Genomic DNA, 22,728 nt, shown 5'->3' on the forward strand with positions numbered 1-22,728 from the left:
GCCACCTAGCCTAGCATCGCGTTGTAACAGCGGCACAATACTCTTCCCTTCTTCCCACTCTTCTCTCTGCGTGTCTCTGACTTTTCTCGCGACAAACGTACTAACGCATAGTAACGCACATTGTCTCGTTGCCGAAACGGTGACAAAATCCAAACTGAGATTAGAAAAATAAACAACGCACGAAAAACGTGCAAATTTTGAACGTACGGCGTGCACATTTAAAAATCAGTGCTCACTTGTACAAATTACGCCGAAACCGTACAGCTTGACAGGTATGCTATATGTTAGCCCACTGGCTGCAAGTGGCGGGTCAAGACATTCAATTCATTTTGACTGGTTTGGATATCTAGCGGCATCAGTGGCACTGAAACCAGCGCATTCACAGTCAGTATTTTGTGGGCATTTACAGGTCACTTTCTGTTGATTTTAGGGCATTTACAGGTTTCTTCCTGCTGATTTTGAGTCGCTTGCTATTCAATTGGGGACATTCTTGACTCGGACATTTACAGGTTTCTTCCTGTTGATTTTGAGTTGCTTCCTATTCAATTGGGGACATTCTCGACTCACTTCCTTTTCAGTAACACAAAATCAACAGGCGGGAAATGCCCCAAAATAAACTCAATGCCTGGCATTGCCTGTGAATCACAGCCATCGACGTCCAACTGGGAGGGATGGCAGGCATTCGCTGCCACCCTCCCGGTGCCAAACAGATTGGATGTGTAGTCGTGAAAAACTCATTCCAGTTTACAGCAGAAGCATGAAAATAGCTTGTTTTTATGTTTAAATTGTTTTGTAGAATATCCCAGAATGATTTCCAGACCCATGTATCGATAATTGTTGTATCGCCACATCGTGCGATCATCGTTTTCGATAGCTTTGTATCGCAAATTGTATCGTGAGGTACCTAGATGTTCCCACCCCTAATTTTCTTGCCTTGAATGTGCTTGTTTGTGATCTGGTTCTATCCACAGTTGAGTTCATTGAACATTGTTATATCAAGTTAAAATCCAGATGAGCCCCAGTGTAAGATCACTGGCTATGTTATCTGACTGCATTTTTTGTTTTTCTTTTCCCTTAAAATTAATTCATCAGATGAGGGGGACGATGTATAATACAGGTCGCCATGTTTCTGTGCGATTGGACAAGGAGCATCTTGTTAATATCTCTGGCGGGCCAATGATGTACAGTCATCGTCTGGAGGAGATTCGGCTACACTTCGGTAGTGAAGACAATCAGGGCTCCGAACACCTGCTTAATGGACAGGCTTTCTCTGGGGAGGTGAGTGCAATGTGTTTATTTGCACTTTCTCCAGATGTCTGAAAAAGGCAAAAATGAGATACAAGAAAAATAACACTGAAAAAACTCAAGTTGGACAATATCATGGTCTTGTGTGTTTTCATCCTACTACTACTACTATTGTCCTCTTGGAACCCGGTTTATTTATTTATTTAAAACCGATTTTAATGGCAGTTCCAAAATTAAAGAAGAATGAGAGGCAAAAAGTTGTAGTTTAAGATTTATTTTAGAAGAAAATACTACAGTAGTGAGAACAATCAAAAATGGGTACAATACTGCAAATTGACCCCTTGATTACCAGTGCTGTCAGTAACGCGTTACTTACTGACAGCACTGGTAAACACTTCTATAATCTGATTACTTTCTTTATGTAACGCGTAATCTAACACGTTCATTTTTACAAACCAGCAATCTTATTAAAGTTAGTTTCCTTAGTGTCTGGGTGATACTATTTTGTTATTGCCTCATAAAGTGTGTAGAATGAAAAATATCGTAGTCATGTACGTAGAGCATTTAGAATAGAAAATGTTAGAAAGGTTCCCGCTATTCGTTTCCAAGGTAACCGCTCATAGGTCTTCCTGTTTTGGTCTCGAGTCACACGTGCTAAGTGTTTTGGGACTGGTGTGTGCCAGCATGGGTGCACATTCGAGCGGATTGCAGCCACCTGTTGAGATGTACGAGTAATATTGACCTGTGTGTGTCAATGAATAAAGGTGAGTATTTTTCCTTCATTCTGGAGGGTTCCAGCAATAGATGGAGCCGGTGCATGTGTGGCCGTTTCGTAGCTTTGCTATTGCAATGGCAGGTGGTTGTCGCTCCCGCCCGTCCTTGCAAAGTCGGCAACAATTTTTGTATATCATATTCGGTGGAGTTGAATTCAACAAATTCCATGCAGATTGTCAGTTGCAGGGGCTAAGATAGCGCGAGTCAATGGTGTTTGAAATCAACTCCATCAACAAAATAAACCCCTAAACTCGAAGATTAAGCCTTATGTGAAAAATTCTGATCTTTCCCTTTAAATTCAATTATTGGAAAGTCACTTACATGCGAAGACATTTTTCTGTTGTCATCCTTATGTTGAGGCAGCATAGGGAAAAAAATTGATAAAAAGTAACTGATAAATTACTTTTAAAGTAACTTAGTTTAATAATAATCAGTAAAGTAACTGGATTACTTTTTCGAGCCGTAGTAATTAGAAGACTTTTTCAAGCAATCTGTGACAACACTGTTTTATTTTTATTTTTTTGTTTAACCTGTCCTGTTCAGCTGTTTGACACGGAGAATGGAAGTCTAAGTGCCCGGATAGTCTGAACAGTTTTAATGTTTCACATTGAGAGTCTGACATACTCCCTTTGTGATCATTCAACATACCTCATTTATTATGACAAAACAGGGAACAGGAAGGGGTTATGGGGGAACAGAAGAAAAGAAAGAAACACAAAAAAAAACAAGAATTACATTGAACGCTTAACTACACTAACTACTAATATGTTGGTGCTATCGTCAGCTAAATGTATTTCCGGTTGACACCATGTGGGGGGCCTGTTGACCAGGGAAAGAGGGGGGGAAAGGTGGGGGAGTCTATAAGCTAAGTGATAGAAAGGGGTAGAGTGTACACAAATCATCTCTGTGATCTAGAACCCAGTAATCGTGTGACTCCCTTGTGAGTGTAAGCCCGTCGGTGACCGACCCTACGCCGCCCCATCATCCCCCCCTGCTGTCAAAATTGTTGCCTTAACGGGCGGTAATTAATTTTTTAAATTAATCACGTTAAAATATTTGACGCAATTAACGCACATGCCCCGCTCAAACAGATTAAAATGACAGCACAGTGCAATGTCCACTTGTTACTTGTGTTTTTTGGGGTTTTCTCGCCCTCTGCTGGCGCTTGGGTGCGACTGATTTTATGGGCTTCAGCACCCATGAGCATTGAGTAATTATTGACATCAACAATGGCGGGCTACTAGTTTATTTTTTGATTGAAAATTTTACAAATTTTATCAAAACGAAAACATTAAGAGGGGTTTAATATAAAACTTCTATAACATTTATCGTTTAAGAACTACAAGTCTTTCTATCCATGGATCGCTTTAACAGAATGTTAATAAAGTTAATGCCATCTTGTTGATTTATTGTTATAATAAGCAAATACAGTACTTATGTACCGTATGTTGAATGTATACATCCATCTTGTGTCTTATCTTTCCATTCCAACAATAATTTACAGAAAAATATGGCATATTTTATAGATAGTTTGAATTGCGATTAATTACGATTAATTAATTTTTAAGCTGTAATTAACTTGATTAAAAATTTTAATCGTTTGACAGCCCTAAAAAAAAACTTCCTTGCATAGTCGCAAAATCCAGATTATTTTACCCGATTGGCCAGGAGCTATTATCAATATCAAGGAGACTTCCGGGTGTCTTGGGATGCCTGCCAAGTGAGGACCAGATCTCCACTTCAAATGAAAGTACCTTAGTACCTCATCACAAATTTTAATCAGCTATCTTTTTAAGTGACTTTTTAAGCAGTGTTTCATCCCTTAACTGGTCATCATCCATTTGAAAACGAGCTAGGTCCTTATGGCAGGACAATTTTGCACTGACAAAGCTTTTAAACACCCAAACTGTTTTAGACAATCATAAAGCAGTTTACAAGATGAATGAAGAACTGAAATGTGAATATTTCAGATGGCTTGAAAGTAATGAGGACCACGTCGTATTTATTACTAGGGTTTTTGAAGGTCCTGTAAATTGAGGCCCATTGTCTGTGCAATCAAGGTCCGGAATCCAAACCTTGCCACGGTCGTTTTTAACTTTGCTACCGCCAAATCACCACCACCTGTTTACAGGCAGGTACAGTGTTGCGAAGTCATGGGAAAAGTAGCCAGAAAAAAAATCAGATAAGCCTTCTTTTTGTGTGAACAGAGGTCGACTCGGGCAAGGGAGTCGAGTTTAGTGCTCTCTGTGCTCTCGATTTCCGCAGCAGAACGTACATTTTTCCAGTCTCTCCTTTAAACGTGGGGTTTCAATTTCATTTGACATTGTCTCTCTCTCACACACATTCTTTTTCAGGTTCAGCTGATCCACTACAATCATGAGTTGTATACAAATTTTACCGAAGCTGCCAAAAGCCCCAACGGACTAGTCATCGTGTCCATATTCATGAAAGTGAGTTTGCCATATCTGTTTAATTCATTCCAAACGCCTAGAAAGGGACTTTAGAATATCATGAATTCTTTTGTATTTGTATTACTCTTGAATTGCATTTGCTGCTTTTTAAATGGATCGTGTCAGCATTCATCCCACAATCAAAAATATTGCCCCCTTCGCTACGTTGTCATCTGTTCAATGAACACCAATCCACATTTGTCCCTCTAGGGCAGTGGTTCTTAACCTGTTCGATCGAACCCCAGGGGTTCGGTGAAGGTTAAGACACGCAGGGCCCTATTTTTGGATGCTGACTAAATCTTGGCAAAGTGTCATTTTAGACCAGGTTTTGGATTGGTTCGTCCCCAATTTACAGGCTTTATTCCAATTCTTTCAACTGCTAGTCCTCTATCTGATTGGAGGATAAACTGGTTTGCTCAGTGGAAGGTTGACAATCACTTGTTATGAGGAAGTACAATAGACCTACGGGTAACGTGCACTGCATTTACATAAAAACAACAACATTTGCGTCACATTTTACACCAGGAAAATAGTATGTGAGGCAAGGATCTGATAGAATGAGAATGGCGACATGAGAACAAAAATGGAAACAGTGTGAAATGAATGGAGTTGAATTTCATTTTCCAATGTGAAAGGCAAAGTTATTTGTTTTAAATTTACACTGTTTAATGTATTTGTGAGAAGATTCATGTTAATTTTTTTTTTTTTTTAACTTAATGACTTTGTGTACAAATTTGGCGATCATTTTGTGCAGGGGTTTTCATTACATTTGATATCATTTGCGTTGTAAACAAGACAGAAACTGCGCGGTCACGGTTAATGCAAGCAAGCAGTTTTAATATGGAACAATATAAGATATATTCTTCCGAGATATGCGCATTGGGCCAGTCTTGGTTTAGTGGTCTGACGATGCTGCTGGCATAAAGATAAAAACATACATTTTGGCCTGTTTAAAAACATGCTGTCCAAATGAGAAGAAATTTGAATGGAAATTCAGTTTTACCTTGCTAGCTTATATCCATTTTGAATTGAAAAAAAACAAAACAAAACATCTTTCTAATTCCAAAGGGTTCGGTTAATGCACGTTGTGAAACTCATGGGGTTTGGTACCTTTAGCAAGGTTGAGAAACACTGCTCTAGGGCCAGGGGTAGTATTTTGAGCAGCCGCAGAAATGGCAATTATTTTGATAGTGATGAAGCCAGTCAAGTTAAACAATTCTTTTGTCACTGGCTGCGTCATCATTATTGATTCCCTTGGGGTAGTGTTGGCCCTCAGCAAAGGAGAGTTTGGCAGTTGCCTAGGGCACTATCCAGTGGAGGGTGCACCAATTTGCTTTGGGGTTAAAAATAAATAAATAAATACTCATGGTAAAAAATACTCATGCTACTCTTCTCGAACGGTTTTAACAAATCAAGTACATTTCAATTTGCTACATATAAAAAATATATTCATTATTTCAAAACGACCTCTGGTTTGAATCTGTGAAGTGAGTGAGGCGGATCATGAGCTGGCGCCGTGAATCTCTTGTCCCTCTTATTTAGTTCCTCTTGTGCTCTTGTTGACATTGAAGGTGTTGGGAGGGATTGCGCATCATGTCACCAAGTTAGCAGCGAGCGGTTTTGATAAATGATGGTCTCTCTGTTGCTGTCAATACGACATTTAAGACTTTTAGTATGAAAAGGTCCAAGGCCTCACTTTAAGAAAGCAACTAGACGAGGTGTAGGGAAAAAGGGGAACTTTAAATGGGACTTTAATGCAGGGGTGAAACCCTTAATCCCTTGTTTCAGGTGAACTATAAACAGTGACAGACACACACCCTATAAATTGTGAAAATACAATATTTCTATGAATACATTTTCGTTTTTGAGGGCACCTAGTCACGTGGCGTGGATGACAACCTGGTATGATGGATGACAATGCTTTATTATTATCGTCATTTTATAATTATTTATTTACTGTAAGTGTGAGGATTCCAACAATAAGGGACAATGATTGTATCTCTTAAAAAGTAATTTAAGATGCATTCAATTTGCTGTTTCAATCAAGCTGTTTTCAAAATAAAACAGTTTCACCAGATATGAAAGAAACAATCACCACCATTTCATAAGTGCTTTTCGTTCTCTTCCTGCTTTTCAATCCAGGTATCGGAAACATCGAACAGTTTCCTAAATCGATTGCTTAACAGAGACATCATCACAAGAGTTACATATAAAAGTAAGTGTTTTATTTTGGTCTTAATTTAAAACATTTGATATACTGTATACACCTCTTTGAATACATTAGTAAAAACTTTTTTTTATTGCCAGATTTTTTGCAATATTCCCTGACTCTGGGGGCGATGGGTTCAAACAGATGCAGCCAATCAAGTGCTGCTTATCTCATGGCATATTTTTTGACAGGTTCAACCCATTTCACCTCAAAACCTTTTTTTTTGTTATATCACAATGCATATTGATAGAAAAACACAGTATATGCCTATTTCACAAGTTCCTTGTGTGGATCTCCCACCCGGTAAAGCGACTCCCAGTTGAGTTTCGGCGTCGCTGTCTCCCGCTTATCTGTATCCGCGTTACGGGGTCAGCAGCCTCTGCAAAGACGCCCAGACAGCCCTTACCCCAGCCACTCCACCAGCTGATCTGGGAGAATCCTGAGTCGTTCCAGGCCAGCCGAGAGCAGTGTTGTTTTTGGCAGCCATCTTAATTTTCGTCTTAGTCTTTTGGATAAAAATACTTATTAGTATTAGTCATATTTTAGTCATTTCAAAATGTGTTCGTCTTCGTCTAGTTATAGTGAACAAAAAGTCCGACAAATTTCGTCTAGTTTTAGTTGACAATTCTCAAAATGTTTTCGTCTACAAACTTCAAAAGTTTTAGTCCATGAATAAATCAATCAATAAATAAATAAAAGATTTCCAACATTTTTGAATAGTGCTGTCAAATTTATCGCGTTAACGGGCGGTAATTAATTTTTTTAATTAATCACATTAAAATATTTAATGCATGCACAGAATGACCCGCTCATGCATTGCCTCAAACAGATTACAATGACACCGTTTTTTGCACATTGAGAGCTAAGAGGCAGAGAAAGGCGAGTGGACACAGGCGTTCATTGGACCGCGCCGTTTATTGGCATAAGCTTCGGCAACTCCTTCACAACAAACATAAGTATCATTTTGTGAAAGCACAACAAAAATAATATTCCTATCTCTCAAAAAAAATTAAAAAAGTCTCCAAAAAGAAAAGAGAACTGGCATTTCCAATCAAAATAGCTATGCAAAATACACATAAAACCTACTCAGACTTTAGTCAAACTCTATTCAAACATTTCGTTTAGCTCAACAAATACACTGGATGGCAATATTTAGTCACAATATACAAACTATCAGAGGTCTCATACATTGTGAAGCCAGCACTCAAATGAACGTAAGGCACAATGGAAACGGGGAAGTACAGCATCAGTCGAGGGACAAAACACACTCATTGGCTTGATGTCTAAGTATTTCTCGGCATTGACACCTTATGATGCATTTTAATCACTACCTTACGTAGTTAAAGACACTGTGGAAGAACGGCTGTGCGCCCATGGGACGTCACCACTCGGCGACGTCAACAATGGCGAGCTACTAGTTTATTTTTTGATTGAGAATTTTACAAATTTTAATAAAACGAAAACATTCAGAGGGTTTTAATATAAAATTACTATAACTTGTACTAACATTTATCTTTTAAGAACTACAAGTCTTTCTATCCATAGAGCGTGGATCCCTTTAACAGAATAAATGTTAATGTTAATGCCATCTTGTGGATTTATTGTTATAATAAACAAATACAGTACTTATGTACTGTATGTTGAATGTATATATCCTTCTTGTGTCTTATCTTTCCATTCCAACAATAATTTACAGAAAAATATGGCATATTTTAGAGATGGTTTGAATTGCAATTAATTATGATTAATTAATTTTTAAGCTGTGATTTACTCGATTAAAAAATTTAACCGTTTGACAGCCCTATTTTTGAATGAACATGACGGACGAACACATATCTGTAGAGTCTACAAGGAAATCACCATTTTCATGATGATAATACACACTCAGCAGGAAGCTCACCTGGATGCCAGGAACTGGATGTAAAAAGTTTTCCAAGAGTTTAAGACACTGAGTCACGGCACTAAATGCTACATTATGCTACAAGTTAGTTTAGTGTGTGATGATCACTCAGCACGGACCTTGCGCTGCACGTCACATGTGTGACACGAACAAACATTGCTAAATGCATTCTAACTCCACAACAATGTCGGAAAATATCATACATTGTGAGTTTATGACAGAAACTATAGCGAATTTTCATCTCGTTCTCGTGTCGTCAGATGACATCTGGTATTCATTTCATTATCTTATAGTCTCCCATACGTTTTCAGCGTCATCGTGAGATCATCGCCATGAAAAAGATTGTTCGTTGACGAAATATTTTCGTTATCGTCATCACTGACGAAAACAACATTGGCCACGAGATATAATCCCGCCAGTGTGTCCTGGTTCGGCACTAAAATCTCCCAGCTGGGCATGCTTGAAACACGTCCTGTGGGACATCCTCACCAAATGCCGAAACCACCTCAGCGTGCTCTTCAAGACATGGAGGAGCAGCAGCTTTACTTCGAGTCCCTCGTCAATGACCGAGCTCCTTACCTTATCTCTAAAGCCTGAGTTATGATTCTGCGTTGCGGTGACGGCCAAGTGACTACGGCGTCAATGAGCATTCAATAGTTCTGCAGTGAGGAAACGCGTTGCTCTGTAATTTACCGCCAAGCCACTAGAGGGGTGTGGCGTTGTGTTTATATGGTTTTGGGGCATGCTTGTCAACTTCCTCTACAGTAGTTTAACAGAGAAAAAACAAATAAACAATGCAAGATGGAACGCTTGAATGTGGATCTTCAGCTCATCAACATTGAATAAATGTTGCTCATACAAATGTTGAGGCACAGGCGACGCAGAAGCCGGTTTCGAGGCAGTCTGTCTGACTTTTGATGCCGCACAGAGTTGTAGCCTCGGGTAGAAACCAGCAAGCTGTGGTGGGAAGCCATACCAGATTTCTGGCAGCTATGGAATGTCCCAAACTGCGATGGAAGCCTTGATGTTAACGTTATCATAAAAGCACAGAGGCACCCTCAATCAGTTATGATGTATCGAGTGCGAACTGTCTGTTATTGAAAATAAAACGTCAAAATAACTCTTTTGACACCAAAACTGTGCTTTATTCTTCTTATACTTGAAGTGTGACGCGTAAATAAGTCACAGACTCACAGAAAACATATGTACGCAATAAATGATGAAGTGCACTAACCAAAAATACGACATAAAGTGATAAAAAGCTGGCAATTTTTGGCTGACTGGATCACCGCTTTGTGTGGCCATTCGATTCCGAACACACACGTCTCGGTGGTTCTCCCATTTTTTATTCAATCGCTGGTTGACCTCAAGCAATCTCCTCCCACGAATTGCTTGCCATTTGGCAATCTTCATAATGTCTTGACGAGAAGTTGTCGTACTTGCTCTTCGTTGATACTCTCGTCGGCTTGGTCCATTTTTGCCTCTAGCAAAATCATGTTTGACAATGGTGGTGATTTCGTGCTGAACCGGAAACAACAGTCTGAGCGGACCAATCACAGTCCATTTCCACCACATCACACACATTGACGCGGAGTCAGAAAATTGAGAAGGAACAAGAGAGGCTACGGCGGAGGGTCGTAAATCGGGTCTTCCTTGACGGCGCAGGTCTGACGCGGAAGTATAACTCGGCCTTAAGGCTGAGCCCAGCGAAGGAAACCCCTTACAGACACTTGTAGGCACAATCTCGTTCTTGTTCATTACTCAAGAGCGAGAGTAGGTACATATATCGACTGGTAAATTGAGACTTTTACCTTTGGCCATTCATGACAGACCGGATAAGCGCCCGCAATACTGCGGACGCCGCCCCAACCTGCCTGTCGATCTCCCGCTCCAATCTACCCTCACCTGTTAACAAGATCCCGAAATACTTAAACTCCTCCATCTTTATAAGCAGCTTCACACTCTGCTTCAAACTGCCCCAGCGGGAGCTGGAGGCCTTTGTCCGATGGAGCCTAGAGGACCACATCATGTGCAAAAAGCAGAGATGAGATCCTCCCTCCACCGAATTCGATCCCCTCCACCACCCGGCTGCGCTGAGAAATTCTGTCCTTGAAAGTCACGAACAGAACCAGTGACAATTAGCAGCCATGGCAGAGTCCGATCCTCACCGGGAATACGTTAGACTTATTGCTGGCCACATGGACCAGACTAATGCTCATTTGGTAAACAACAACCAATCATGGAATTTTCTTAAAAAAAAAAAAAAAAGTCATTTAAATGGCATCGTCCTGTGCGAATGATTTCTTGAAATCTGTTGAGATTCCTCAGGCAACATCTCAGCTAGGACACTGTGAATTCCATCAAGAATTAACTATGGCTACTAAAATTGCTGCGTGTTTACTGGCTCAAGGTCACTATTTCACAGTGCTACCACTTGCTCATGTCCACACTTGAACAATTCCTGTTTTTTTCCAACATTAGTCAACAACAGATATCAAGAATGCATTCGTACAGGGGATGTGCCATTTAAAGAAAAAAAGCCATAATTGTTTCTTTAAATGGTGTGATTTAAGGTTTCACTTACTGTGAATAAATATTTTTCATCCATCACTCTTTTTTAAACATTTTTATTAAAGTGCTAAAAAGGTCCTGTTTTTGGGGGTCATTCTGTATTCGCTATTTTAAGTTACTTAATGTACAAGGGTTTCTGTCAGCAATAAATTGTTGAACTGAAGAGGAAAGTAAGGCTGCTGTCATCGCCATTTGCTTTGATCCTCTCACTTCAATTGTCAAATCATCATGCGTGCTATTAAGTAGCGTCACTGATGTCACAAAACGAGAACAAAAATGTTCATTCTGATTTGATCACTGCATCTGCATGTTATATCCGCTCATCCTGTGAGTAACGTAGCCATTGGAAACTTACCAATAATATGTTAATGCCTGAAATGATGGAACATTTACATTGAATATCAGATTGTTTTGTACTTATTTTGTAATGAATCATTAACCATGCTCTTTTTTTCTCTTTTGATTTTTTTTCTCAATGCAGATGATGCTTATCTTCTGACGGGACTAAACATAGAGGAGATCTATCCGGAGACAAGTAGTTTTATCACTTACGATGGCTCAATGACCATCCCTCCATGTTTTGAAACGGCCACGTGGATTCTGATGAATAAGCCAGTTTACGTCACACGCATGCAGGTGAGCCTGAATTGGTTACACAGCTCAGACATACAGACAGCACCGATGCCTTTGATGAATTATTAAGAGTTCAAATGCAAAAGCAGTCAAGCTTCTTTGACAGCTTTGGTCCTCCATGCTGCTGTGGCAAACTTGAAAAGGAGGGCTGTGAACTGTTTCAGTAACCAATTCAACCACATAAGTACAGTTCTGATCAGTTGAAATAGTCTATATTAAAGAATATTCACAACCATCTTCGTTTTGCACAGTAGGAAATGAATGTGTAACCCGAGTCTGTTCTGTGCCGCCCCGCGGTCCGCTCCCACCTCTGACTAGGCTGGGACGCGAACCCGCGCGCCGCGACGATTCTAGTCGGCAGGCAAGCTCGGTAACCACTGCGCCAATAAAGCTCGAGCCAACGGCGCAGCCGTTAGCGACCTTACATGAAGGAATCGGCGGGGAGGTTTCCACGTGCTACAACGGATACACTTTTTGTGTACCCGTTACACTCTCCCCCCGAAACCTTCGCTGCCGATCCCGGACGAGCCCCCATTTGTAACCCGAGTCTGTTCTGTGCCGCCCCGCGGTCCGCTCCCACCTCTGACTAGGCTGGGACGCGAACCCGCGCGCCGCGACGATTCTAGTCGGCAGGCAAGCTCGGTAACCACTGCGCCAATAAAGCTCGAGCCAACGGCGCAGCCGTTAGCGACTTTACATGAAGGAATCGGCGGGGAGGTTTCCACGTGCTACAACGGATACACTTTCTGTGTACCCGTTACAAATGCTTATGTGTTGTTGTCTAAAAGAAGCTTGACTGCTTTAGCATTTGAACTCTTCGGTTTTTACCGTTAATAATTCACCAAAGTCATCCGCGGTGTCTGTATTATGGAGGACCAAAGATGCCAAAGTTAAAAAGTAAATAAATAAATAAAAGTGAAAATAAAAATGACTATAAATACACAAATAAGATTCAAAAACTAAAACTAAATATTTCCATTCTACTTATAATCTAAGTAAAAGTAAAAATGAAAAAAAAAAAAAGTAAGAAGAATCAAGAATTAAAAAAAATATATACATATATATGAATATATGCATATATTTACATAAAATACCAATCGATAAATAAAAGAGCTTTGCTCTTGTGTGAATTTATTTCATTGTCAGTGTGACCATGCAGAATGAAATGTTATTCAAATAAGAGAAATGTGTATAACTTCAACTATTGTTTGATTGGCATGCAAGTGCAGCTCGCTAGTGCCTACCTGTACACGACCAAGTAAAGCTAAAGTACAGAACACACAATGAGCGCACATTGTATGTACAGTGCCTTGCAAAAGTATTCGGCCCCCTTGAACCTTGCAACCTTTCGCCACATTTCAGGCTTCAAACATAAAGATATACAATTTTAATTTTTTGTCAAGAATCAACAACAAGTGGGACACAATCGTGAAGTGGAACAAAATTTATTGGATAATTTAAACTTTTTTAACAAATAAAAAACTGAAAAGTGGGGCGTGCAATATTATTCGGCCCCTTTGCGTTAATACTTTGTAGCGCCACCTTTTGCTCCAATTACAGCTACAAGTCGCTTGGGGTATGTTTCTATCAGTTTTGCACATTGAGAGACTGACATTCTTGCCCATTCTTCCTTGCAAAACAGCTCGAGCTCAGTGAGGTTGGATGGAGAGTGTTTGTGAACAGCAGTCTTCAGCTCTTTCCACAGATTCTCGATTGGATTCAGGTCTGGACTTTGACTTGGCCATTCTAACACCTTGATACGTTTATTTTTGAACCATTCCATTGTAGATTTGGCTTTATGTTTTGGATCATTGTCCTGTTGGAAGATAAATCTCCGTCCCAGTCTCAGGTCTTGTGCAGATACCAACAGGTTTTCTTCCAGAATGTTCCTGTATTTGGCTGCATCCATCTTCCCGTCAATTTTAACCATCTTCCCTGTCCCTGCTGAAGAAAAGCAGGCCCAAACCATGATGCTGCCACCACCATGTTTGACAGTGGGGATGGTGTGTTCAGGGTGATGAGCTGTGTTGCTTTTACGCCAAACATATCGTTTTGCATTGTGGCCAAAAAGTTCAATTTTGGTTTCATCTGACCAGAGCACCTTCTTCCACATGTTTGGTGTGTCTCCCAGGTGGCTTGTGGCAAACTCTAAACGAGACTTTTTATGGATATCTTTGAGAAATGGCTTTCTTCTTGCCACTCTTCCATAAAGGCCAGATTTGTGCAGTGTATGACTGATTGTTGTCCTATGGACAGACTCTCCCACCTCAGCTGTAGATCTCTGCAGTTCATCCAGAGTGATCATGGGCCTCTTGGCTGCATCTCTGATCAGTTTTCTCCTTGTTTGAGAAGAAAGTTTGGAAGGACGGCCGGGTCTTAGTAGATTTGCACTGGTCTGATGCTCCTTCCATTTCAATATGATGGCTTGCACAGTGCTCCTTGAGATGTTTAAAGCTTGGGAAATCTTTTTGTATCCAAATCCGGCTTTAAACTTCTCCACAACAGTATCTCGGACCTGCCTGGTGTGTTCCTTGGTTTTCATAATGCTCTCTGCACTTTAAACAGAACCCTGAGACTATCACAGAGCAGGTGCATTTATACGGAGACTTGATTACACACATTTGGATTCTATTTATCATCATCGGTCATTTAGGACAACATTGGATCATTCAGAGATCCTCACTGAACTTCTGGAGTGAGTTTGCTGCACTGAAAGTAAAGGGGCCGAATAATATTGCACGCCCCACTTTTCAGTTTTTTATTTGTTAAAAAAGTTTCAATTATCCAATAAATGTTGTTCCACTTCACGATTGTGTCCCACTTGTTGTTGATTCTTGACAAAAAAATAAATTTAATATCTTTATGTTTGAAGCCTGAAATGTGGCGAAAGGTTGCAAGATTCAAGGGGGCCGAATACTTTTGCAAGGCACTGTATCTATAACTGCCGTCATTGCTCGAGCGCAAGTGGCGTCAGTTTGCACATGCGCAGTCATGCGCAGTCACAAACTGACCGCCGGTCGCAGTCGGGTAGTGACAGAGTTGTCCGATTGGTAAACACGCATGGAGCAGGCAACGATGCGTGAAATCAATAGATGACAAAGACAAGAAACCCTAAAGCACAAACATGACATTGTTTTTTACATTCTGTTTTTGTATGAATACGTTAAAAAAAATTGCTATAACCTGGAATCACTGAATGTAGCTGATTTTGTATTTGAACTCTTTAACAACCTACTATACTTAGGTTTATTTGGGACATAACACTTGCAACTTTTCAGGATGCTCAAATTTTCCCCAACTTTTAAGCAACATTATTTGCATTATATAATGAGTTTAGTTCTATACAATAGGTGATTTGGATTTTTTCCCATGTGTTGGTAAGGATAGAATTGACCCTACCATTGTTAAGTGAATTATTTTTATTATGTTCAGAGTTTCATTTACCCCTTCACTTGCTGAATATGCCAGTCCATTTTACCCCCTCAAACGCACGTTTGATTGGCTGTTGACTTGATTTTGCTACTGAAAGTCAGCCCTGCATCAGAGTTAGCATAACATTAAAGTATGTGAACTTGCTAACCTGCAAAACTCAAGTAGGAAGCTGCTTAGAGAAGTGTCCTCTTGTATGTGTTTTCTACTGTTAATGTTAATTAAACTGTGAGAATTTTTTTCTTCTTGTAAACAGCCTGGTTTCATTTTCATGTTTGTTTAGAGAAGGTGATTGCCACCTTGCATATTGTTATTACTGAGTGACAGTTTTGCACTAATCATTCATTTACTGTATATAAGTGAGGCCAGCGGGAAATATGACAGCACACCACCCTGAGCCTGGCTGCCTACCTACTTCACCTGACTGACTTGATTGACTGGCTGGCCATCTGGTTGGCAGAATGACTTGCTGACAGACTATTTGGTTTACAGACTGACTGACTGAGTGACTACCTTTTCTCATGTTTGATCTTGTTTCATTATCGCTTTAATTTAGAACAGAGCTGGAGTCTGTTGTATAGATACAGTGTATGCAAACATTTTTTTCAGATAATTATACAATAATTATAATCGAGAAAAAATTTTAATTAATCCCGATTGACATTTTTTCCCGTAATTGCTCAACCCATTGATTTGAGATTAAAATAATGGAGAAGATTTCCTTCTTAATTTATTTATGTGGTCTTAAAACAGCCCAAAGCAACTTTCATTTTTCTTGAATTTGTGGACAAAAGCAGTAGTGTTTTACCTGAAGGAAAGCTCCATTTTTTATTACTCTCTGACAAGGATAGGTTTTTTTTTGTTATATTTAGTTTATTTATTTAGACAGACAATGTTGGACAAATGTTTATTTTTTTGCATTCCTGGACAGTTAAGATATTATTAACAAGTTTGTATTTATTGTGTGCAAATATTACAACTTAAATTTCCTTATAAAATCCAGACATTTATTCTGCATTAGGGTTTTTCAAAATGTTTCTTAAGTAGTTTTTGAAAACAAAGGTTTGAATTGAACGGTGTGTCTCCTGAACCAATACACATGAAAGTTAGTATAAGTCAATACAGATTGTTTTTTTTTAATTGATCATTTAGCATATCAATTAATTGGGTTAATATTCATGAGAAATGTAGCCCTGACCCTCGTTCAATAATCCGTTTGATTTTATTAATGTCCCGTCCACAGCAAAAAGTGTACATGCAGGTTATGCTGTAATATATCGTCCCTACCAATGCTAAGACCAAACCTACGCCCTTGGCCTGACAGGACATTTTAACTTTCAGGCCATGTCTACACGTAGCAGTGTATTTGGCAAAAAGAAGAACTTTTTCCACGGTTTGGCCTATCATCCACACACACACGCATTTTTATGGGTATTGATAAAGAGGGTACTTAAAAACTCCACCCAAAGTGAAGATGTGCGGATTCTGTATTTGTAACGCCATCATTTGGATACTGATAACCAGAGGTTTATCTGTGGTAACTGCGACAAACTTTGTTCCTACATGAGACCATTGTTTAAATTTAGAGTCAACATGGATCGCTTTGCAATGGATTTAGATCTAATTATTAGAAAGGGGCTTTTTGCTCCCATTTATCCTGTCACTCTAGCATTGCTCCATATTGAGCAACATATGTGAAGGAGAATATATGGAAAATTATTTTTTGCACATTGTTATGAATGTACTTAAAAGCGAATGAATGTGGTTGGCTGTGGATGTTTTTTTTTTTTTTTTTTTTTTAACAAACATTGTGTAGACGTAATTATTTTTTTAGGACGTATGAGGACAGGATCAGGATCCTCGGTTTAAAAAAAATAACAACCTGAGATGGCCTAGACATGGCGTTAGAAATGTTTTCCACCACTTATTTTTTCTCAGCTGCACTAATTTTCTCATGTACTTCTTATTTTCAGATGCACTCTTTGCGCCTTCTGAGCCAAAATCAACCATCTCAGATCTTCCTGAGCATGAGCGATAATGTCCGTCCAATTCAGCCGCTGATCAACCGCTGCATCCGCACCAATATCAACTTTAGCATGCAGAGCAAAGATTGTCCAAACAATAGAGTTCATAAGCTTCAGTACAGAGGTAAATGAGCAGTCTTATTGACTTGTCAATGACAAAATTAGATAGCAAAGTTAAAAAAAATTGAAGCCGACTTCTATTGTCATATGACTAAGGGTGTAACGGTACATGTAATAGTATTGAACCGTTTCGGTACGTGGTAGTCGGTTCGGAACGGATGCGTGCGAACGAGTGTCTGACGTAATATAACCCTTACTTTTCGAGGCTGTGAGTTGGTTGTAGGACAGTCCAGAAACGTCAACGGCGCGACAACGTGGCCGCCGTGAGAACGTAGTGAATTGCGGGCGTTAGAGTCAATCAGCCAATGCACACCAGTCGCAGTGCAGCCGCGTGTTAGATGCATCCCAGAAGCGGCTCAACGCGACGCACGCGAAAAGAACGGCAGAGTTTATTATTTGACGCGAGACGCGGCCCTCCTGCGTCAATACTACTAGCCAGGATCGGGCCGGAAGTCACTCGTGTAATAATATGGTGGATCCGGTCGATTTTGAAACTAATATGCAATTGTAACCTACTTTTTAGATCTCTTGAGTGGTAGATCGGGCACAGTTGACTTGTCTTTGTTGATTTACGGCTGTCTTCTCTGCTATAATAATAACCAACACGGCCCCGTGTTCAATACAAAGCCCTCCTACCACAACAAAACAAGTAGGAACCAATATTCACATAGGAACTAAAGTTATACAACATAAAATATACAATATAAATGAATACTACATCACATTTGTAAAATATAAACACATAATAAAATAAATAATAGCCCATTTAAATAAAAAAAATTGAAATGAGCTAAAACACCTGTAATTAAATAATAAGAATAATACACACATCCTGCTTACACAATTAAATTTATTAATTTTTGTGTGGCGCTTTGAGAAAATCCACCAATAAAGCTTTTGAAAACCGTTCATAAGGAAAAAAAATTTTTTTTCATTGAGGCATTTCATTAGTAAAATACATGTTAAAATCTTTGTCCTTGGGATTGCTTTTCTCTTTAGCACAGGACTTCTTTTTTCTTCTTTCTTTCAGAAAGAAAGCTGACCAATACGCGGGGTCTAAAAGGCAAATTGTTGTTGGATTATCTTTAAATACCCGCTACTTTTTGAGCAGAATTCTAGCTTTGTATAGGCTAATGTTCCCATTGTTGAAAGCACAAAAGTGTGTAATATACAACTAGCACATTTATATTTTGCATTTTGTTTTTTTACTGTACCGAAAATGAACCGAACCGTGACCTCAAAACCGAGGTAGGTACTGAACCGAGATTTTTGTGTACCGTTACACCCCATGACTATACCAGTGATCTGTGAGCACTACAAATGGGCCTTCAACTCAGCTGTCATAGCGTTTTCTCACAAGAGAAAAGCAGCAGCACAATAAATTGAATGGGCACAACTGCAACCTACCATAACAAACATAGCTGAAGGATTTTCTGAAAAACCAATTTGACACCAATTTTTGAGCAGATATTGCATTTTCACCTAGAAAACCTCCTTAACGCTCTCTAAACAGAAACAAAATGCATTTTCCTAAGCTCCACTCTCATGGTTTCTGCTACCGACGGAATCAGGTCATTTGGACCTTTGCTGGATGTGCCGTTTTCAGAAACTTGATGCTAACCATGTCCACACATTGCTAATCCTGTGATGAGACATGTCAGACCTCTTTCTGCACTCTTAAGTTATTGCTGTTCTTCTTTTTGTGGACACAAACTAAAGTCCTACGCCTCTGTTATTCATGAACCGATCGGCTTTGTAGCATGGGGCATTATCTACCAAGAATCTGGCTTTTCACTTTTTGTATCAGGGCTAATTAATTCATTGTGGACTTGTGCCTCTAGGTTCCAAGTTAGCCAGTACAGGTGTTACAGGCCACTGTCAGCAGTGTACATCCTGTTTTATTTTACTGGGTTCCTCAAATACTTTGCGTTCAACTTGTCAGACTTAATCTTGCCTCCCCTGTGTATCATTAGCCCTAGTTCCTATATTGTATGCCGTTCTTATTGTCTTGTGCCAATGTGTCATTTTTGTTTAGGAAGCAGCAGCAAGCTATGATGCCGTATTCAGTTAAGTTTTTTCCTTGCCGTGTTTTTTCCCAAGGTCCACACTACCTAAGATCTTTTGTCGCTAGTTATGTTTTGGGACTTTGAAGCTGGCCTGCTGCAATATAATAACCTGTTTATCGAAACCTGCCACTCACCCCTCATTAGGGCATTGGAGTTTCGCAGTGCGTGACAACAGTGCGGACTTATTATTGCCTGTAGGTGACGCGTTAGCTAGTAGAGGGCAGCCTTTATCCTGTAATAGAAAGTAAAGGAGCACTAGTGTGCTATCTTTTCAACAACTCCAGACCTAAATGAATGACAACTTACTTCACAATTATTTTATTTCAGCTTCCTGACTGAATTGTTACGGCAAGGTAGGCAAAATTGATGTAGACCGAAGTGCGACCAGAAAACAGATGGAGTGAAGGGTTTTTATTGAACAATGGCACGGTATTGAGCGGCTGACGGGTTGATTAGTAAATGGCTATGGCTGTCACAGCCATAGCCATTTACACGCATAGGTGGGTGTCCTGATGGCAGAAGCAGAATTAGTCAAGGGTTTAAAAAAACGAGAGTGTCAAAACCGACAGGCTTGGTTGGCCGATGTACCAATGGTGACTGGCAGAATCATCCAGCACCTACTTGCGGCCCAGGCCGCTCTTTAAAAGCAGTGTTGATTGCTGATGAGCTGCAGCTGCACTCCCAGGTCTGCCAAGGTTGACCTCATGCCACACAAAACAGGAAGTTAACATTAATAAAAGCCAGTTGAGGGGAGTGTAGGCTAGGACCACCACATGAATTATACACCTGTACTGTTTTAAATGCATAAAATATGTTGAAGTGTTGAAATAAATAAAGGCTCTGAGTATAAAATATATACATATATTTTTTTCAGTATACAAATCAGGTGCCCCGTTCATTCAATATTAATAAAAAAGTGCTGCTAATTAACATCTTCACCCACTAGGCAAAGTGCTGAAATAAATTGTGTCAGTGACTCATTTGTTTTCTCTAAACAAGGTAAACAACACATTTACATACAATGCTTTTTTTAAATGCCATCCATAGACTTCACTTCACTATTAATTATGTTATTAGGGTAGTTATTATTATTAGGGTTGTTTGTTCGGGATGTCTACAGCAGGTTTGCTTTGATGGTTCAAAGCAGATATTATAACGGGAGCTGTGGAAGATTGCTGTTTTCTTTAGCCAGCCTAAAACATTTCCGGAGATTTATTTTTCTACCCTGGAGTTTGCCCCTTGGGAAATACATGTCAGAAATTTAGGATAAGCATATTGGATTACCAACAAGACTCAAAAATAGCTTCAAACCTACATCTCTTTATTTAACTTGTGCCAAAACCCACTTATTGCAAATACTAGTCTATGAACTATTGTGATAGTTCATTATTTTCCATAATGTAATGATAAAAATTAAACTTTCCTATATTATAGATTCATTGCACACAACTGAAGTAGTTCAAGCCTTGTATGGTTTTAATATTGAGGATTTTGGCAAAAAAGTAAAGAAAAACAAAAAAATCCCTGTCTAAATAAATTTGCATATTTCAGCCGACCAATAAAGAAGCGTTTTTAATACAAAAAAAGTCAACCTTTAAATAATTATGTTCGGTTATGCACTCAATACTTGGTCGCGAATCCTTTGGCAGAAATGACTGCTTAAATGGCATGCATGGAGGCCATCAGTCTGCGGCACTGCTGGGGTGTTATGGATGCTTGGATAGCGGCCTTACTATAGGCTGTTCCCATAGTGCTGTATCAAGGCACCACAGTGGGAACGAAAAGGTGTGGCAGAAAATGCTCCACAACCAGAGGAGGTGACCGGACCCTAAAGGAAGATTGAGGAGATGGGCCAATTCCAGACCTGAGGAAGCAGTGGACTGAGGCTGGAGTAGAAACACCCAGAGCCATCGGCGTGTGCTGGAAATGGGCTAAAAGTGCCGCTTTCTCCAGGTCAAGCTACTTTTGAACCAGAAACAGCAGCAGTTGTCTGTATGCGGTACAGCTTTCGTACTTTTTAAACAGAAATCTGGCCTTAGATCGCTGCTTGCGTGTGTTTGTGAATAGCTCCTCTTGATGTGGGCGCCCCCCTACTAGAAGGCGAGGTGCAGTGCATGACCGATCTGACCTGTCAATACCATTATGAGGCCCATGGGCAGGGTCTTTGCAGCTAGCTATCAGGAAATTTTGGAGCACTTCGTGCTTTCATCTGCTGAAAAGCTTTATAGAGATGAAAATTTCATTTTTCAGCACGACCTGGCACCTGCTCACAGTGCCAAAACCACTGGTAAATGGTCTACTGACCATGGGATTACTGTGCTCAACTGGCCTGCCAACTCTCCTCACCTGAATCCCATAGAGCACAGGTGTCAAACCGATTCCAGAAAGGGCCAAGTGGGTGCAGGTTTGCTTTCCAACCTTTTTACCAATTACATCTTTTACATGTGTAATCAGTTAACCTTTATCAGGTGCTGCTTGTTTCAGCAGGAAGTTAATTGGTTCAACTCTCTGCGCGGTATCGGTTGGAACGAAATCCAGCACCCACTTGGCCCTTTCTGGAATCGGTTTGACACCTGTGCCATAGAGAATCTGTGGGATATTGTGAAGAGGAAGTTGAGAGACACCCGACCTAACACTGAGGATGAGCTTAAGGCCGCTATCGAAGCACCCATAACACCTCCATGCCGCGCCGCATTGAAGCAATCGTTCTGCCAAAGAATTTCCGACCATGTATTGAGTGCATGTTAGGGATGGCCAAACCGGTGGGGGATCCCAACGCAGACAACAGGGAAACAGAATGGGGAAATGTTTATTTGAAACACGGGGTTTGCCCGGGCGGAAGGTGGAGTTGTTGCGGTGGGTTTCGTAGATGCCAGCGTGGGTAGCCGGCGGGTTGACTCTTCACCCGGTAAGTGGAGGTATCCGACGAGAGGAGCGCTGATCAGGTCCTGGAGGTGAGAAAAAGATATCATGAGCCCGGTGTCAAAAATCAATCTATATATATATATATATGAGGAGAGCAAGAAAGAACTGACAGAGAAACCAGCCAAGTTGACTGGGAGACGTGGTGGTGCGTATGCTGGGCTTTTAAAGCTGGCCCTCAGCTGTGGCCCCTCCACCTCTCTGATGTCCGACCTGTAAATCAGGCAAACTCATCTCAACTGAGGCAGGGCGAAGGCCCTAAAAGCGCATAACTGAACATAATCATTTAAAGGTTTACTTTACTTTTTTTTTAATTGGTTGCATGAAATATGCAAATTTTTTGCGATAGGGATTTTTTCCCCCTTGACTTCTTTGCCAACACCAT

At 40.2% G+C, this 22,728-nt stretch overlaps 1 protein-coding gene across 1 annotated transcript in view; it reads left to right on the top strand.

Annotated features, from left to right (window-relative positions):
- ca10a (carbonic anhydrase Xa) overlaps positions 1-22,728 on the top strand; it is a 51,149-nt gene that overhangs the window by 23,155 nt on the left and 5,266 nt on the right. Inside the window, exons 4-8 of the mRNA XM_057825937.1 lie at positions 1,093-1,278; positions 4,374-4,469; positions 6,612-6,684; positions 11,631-11,785; positions 17,185-17,359. Of these exons, the coding sequence (XP_057681920.1) occupies positions 1,093-1,278; positions 4,374-4,469; positions 6,612-6,684; positions 11,631-11,785; positions 17,185-17,359 (685 nt within the window). The remainder of the gene's footprint in view (positions 1-1,092; positions 1,279-4,373; positions 4,470-6,611; positions 6,685-11,630; positions 11,786-17,184; positions 17,360-22,728) is intronic.

The sequence above is a fragment of the Corythoichthys intestinalis genome, chromosome 21, assembly GCF_030265065.1.
Source record: "Corythoichthys intestinalis isolate RoL2023-P3 chromosome 21, ASM3026506v1, whole genome shotgun sequence".
Classification (NCBI taxonomy): Eukaryota; Metazoa; Chordata; class Actinopteri; order Syngnathiformes; family Syngnathidae; genus Corythoichthys; species Corythoichthys intestinalis.